Source organism: Meleagris gallopavo, unplaced genomic scaffold, assembly GCF_000146605.3.
Source record: "Meleagris gallopavo isolate NT-WF06-2002-E0010 breed Aviagen turkey brand Nicholas breeding stock unplaced genomic scaffold, Turkey_5.1 ChrUn_random_7180001950574, whole genome shotgun sequence".
NCBI lineage: Eukaryota > Metazoa > Chordata > Aves > Galliformes > Phasianidae > Meleagris > Meleagris gallopavo.
Genome location: NW_011211894.1, coordinates 1 through 2,043, shown reverse-complemented (window position 1 = coordinate 2,043; position 2,043 = coordinate 1). Strand labels below are relative to the sequence as shown.

The 2,043-nt window shown below is 60.4% G+C and overlaps 1 protein-coding gene across 1 annotated transcript; it reads left to right on the top strand.

The window, feature by feature from the left end:
- Window positions 1–35: 35 nt before the first annotated feature.
- LIM2 (lens intrinsic membrane protein 2) lies at window positions 36–1,661 on the top strand. The gene is made up of 3 exons (XM_010727934.3): window positions 36–534; window positions 697–813; window positions 1,414–1,661. The coding sequence occupies exons 1-3, from the start codon at window positions 369–371 to the stop codon at window positions 1,479–1,481; spliced, it is 351 nt and encodes a 116-aa protein (XP_010726236.1). The 5' UTR covers window positions 36–368; the 3' UTR covers window positions 1,482–1,661.
- The last annotated feature ends 382 nt before the right edge of the window (window positions 1,662–2,043 follow it).

The window sequence follows — 2,043 nt, the reverse complement described above, 5'->3', positions numbered from 1 at the left end:
CTGCGGGACGCCCCCTGGACCGCCCGGTACGGAGCGACACAGCCACCAACGGCACGAGCTGTGCGCGGCCTCAGCTGCGCTGTGCGGTGTTGGGTCACTGCTGTGATGAGTTGTGTGTGGCCTCGGCTGTGTTGGGCTCTGTTACTGCTGCATTTAATTGTGTGCCGTCTCAGCTGTGCTGTGTTGGGTTGGATCATTGCTGTGATGATCTGTGCGTGGTTTCAGCTGCGCTGTGTCACTGCTGCCACGAGCTGTGCCTGACCTCTGCATTCCCACGCGCACAGTGTCTCTGCCTCCACGACCCGTGCCACTGTTGCGATGAGTTGTGCGCGGCCTCAGCCACCCCGAGCTGTGTGCGGTCCGTTCTCATGTCCCCATTCTCTGCCCCCGCAGTGCTTTGGGACGCCACGCGGGCGCTGATGCTGCTGGCCTCGCTGGCTGCTGCTGTCGGTTTCGCCGTGGGGCTGTCGGCCACCGGCGGCGCTGCATGGAGGGCGCGCGCACGCACGGCTGGGATCACCATGCTGCTGGGCGGTACGTGGGGGGCAGGGGGTGAGCCGACACCCGGAGCTGCGTCGCTGCTGCTGTGAGCTGCCCGTTCTCTGCTGCAGTGAAGTGCCTGCGTCACTGCTGCCCTGAGCTGTGCTGCGTCAGTGCAGCACTGAGCTTGGCACCACGCTTGCTGTCTCCTCGCAGGTGTGCTGGCACTGCTGGGGCTGGCAGTGTGCACGGCGGGGGCACGGGGCACCACCTGGCGCTTCTCCTGGTCTTACATCCTGGGCTGGGTCGGCGTCGTCCTCATCGGCTCTGCAGGTATGGAAGGGTGGGGGGAGTCACTGCTGCGCTGAGCTGTGCAGGGTCTCAGCTGTGCAGGGCCTCAGCTGTGCCGTGTCACCGTTGTGATGAGTTGTGTGCAGTCCCAGCTGCGCTGAGCTGAGCCGTTGCTGTGATGAGTTGTGTCTGTTCTCAGCTGTGCCAGTGCTGTGATGAGTTGTGTCTGTTCTCAGCTGTGCCAGTGTTGTGATGAGTTGTGTCTGTTCTCAGCTGTGCCAGTGTTGTGATGAGTTGTGTCTGTTGTCAGCTGTGCCATTGCTGTGATGAGTTGTGTCTGTTCTCAGTTGTGCCACTGCTGTGATGAGTTGTGTCTGTTCTCAGCTGTGCCACTGCTGTGATGAGTTGTGTCTGTTCTCAGCTGTGCCATTGCTGTGATGAGTTGTGTCTGTTCTCAGCTGTGCCACTGCTGTGATGAGTTGTGTCTGTTCTCAGCTGTGCCACTGCTGTGATGAGTTGTGTCTGATCTCAGCTGTGCCACTGCTGTGATGCGCCTGCTCTCTGTTGAAGGCCCCCATGGGTGGGGTTGTCACCCAGGGGAGGGTCCCCGTGCCAACTTCTCATCCTCCCCCTCCCTCGCAGGGCTCTTCCACCTCTGTGCCGCCGCTAAGGATCAGTCCCCAGAGAGCTCCGAAACTGGGGGAGGCTGAGGGGTTCTGGGACCTACGCCCTGCTCCTCCTCCCCCCCAAAAGACCCACAGGAGTGTGGTTGTGTGGTCATTGCGGCACTGAGTTGCAGCCTGACCCTGCCCAACACTTTGCCCCCTCCTCGCGTTTTCCCACCCCTCTCCCAAGTTTTGTTATGTTAATAAACTGCCGTTCCCACCCAGCCCGTCTGGTACTGCGTCCTATAAGATTTGGGTGAAAAATGGGACTTTTGTGGAGTTCCAGCCTGGCTCCTGTTTGGGGAGGATGGGTGGGGAGCAAGGGGGAGACACTGGGGCATACTGGACACAAATTACCTATAGGGACAACCGATAGGAACATCCTATAGGGACAACCTTTGGGGATAACCTATGGGGATAACTAATGGAGGTAACATACAGAAACGACCTACGGGAAAAACCCGTGAGGATGGCGCACGGGATCCCGGAGCGAGATTGCGTGGAGTCCGCTCTGTACCATCGTGCGGGACACCGGACCTCCCCCTCATCCCCAGGGATGGGGCACAGAATCGGACCGCATCCCCCAGGTGGGCCCCACCCCTCCCTC

Bases quoted from the DNA above. Each gene is read 5' to 3' on its own strand.
- LIM2 (XM_010727934.3), top strand. From the start codon at position 369: ATGTCCCCATTCTCTGCCCCCGCAGTGCTTTGGGACGCCACGCGGGCG. The intron at 535-696 runs GTACGTGGGGGG...GTCTCCTCGCAG, and splicing joins GATCACCATGCTGCTGGGCG to GTGTGCTGGCACTGCTGGGG. The intron at 814-1,413 runs GTATGGAAGGGT...CCTCCCTCGCAG, and splicing joins CGTCCTCATCGGCTCTGCAG to GGCTCTTCCACCTCTGTGCC.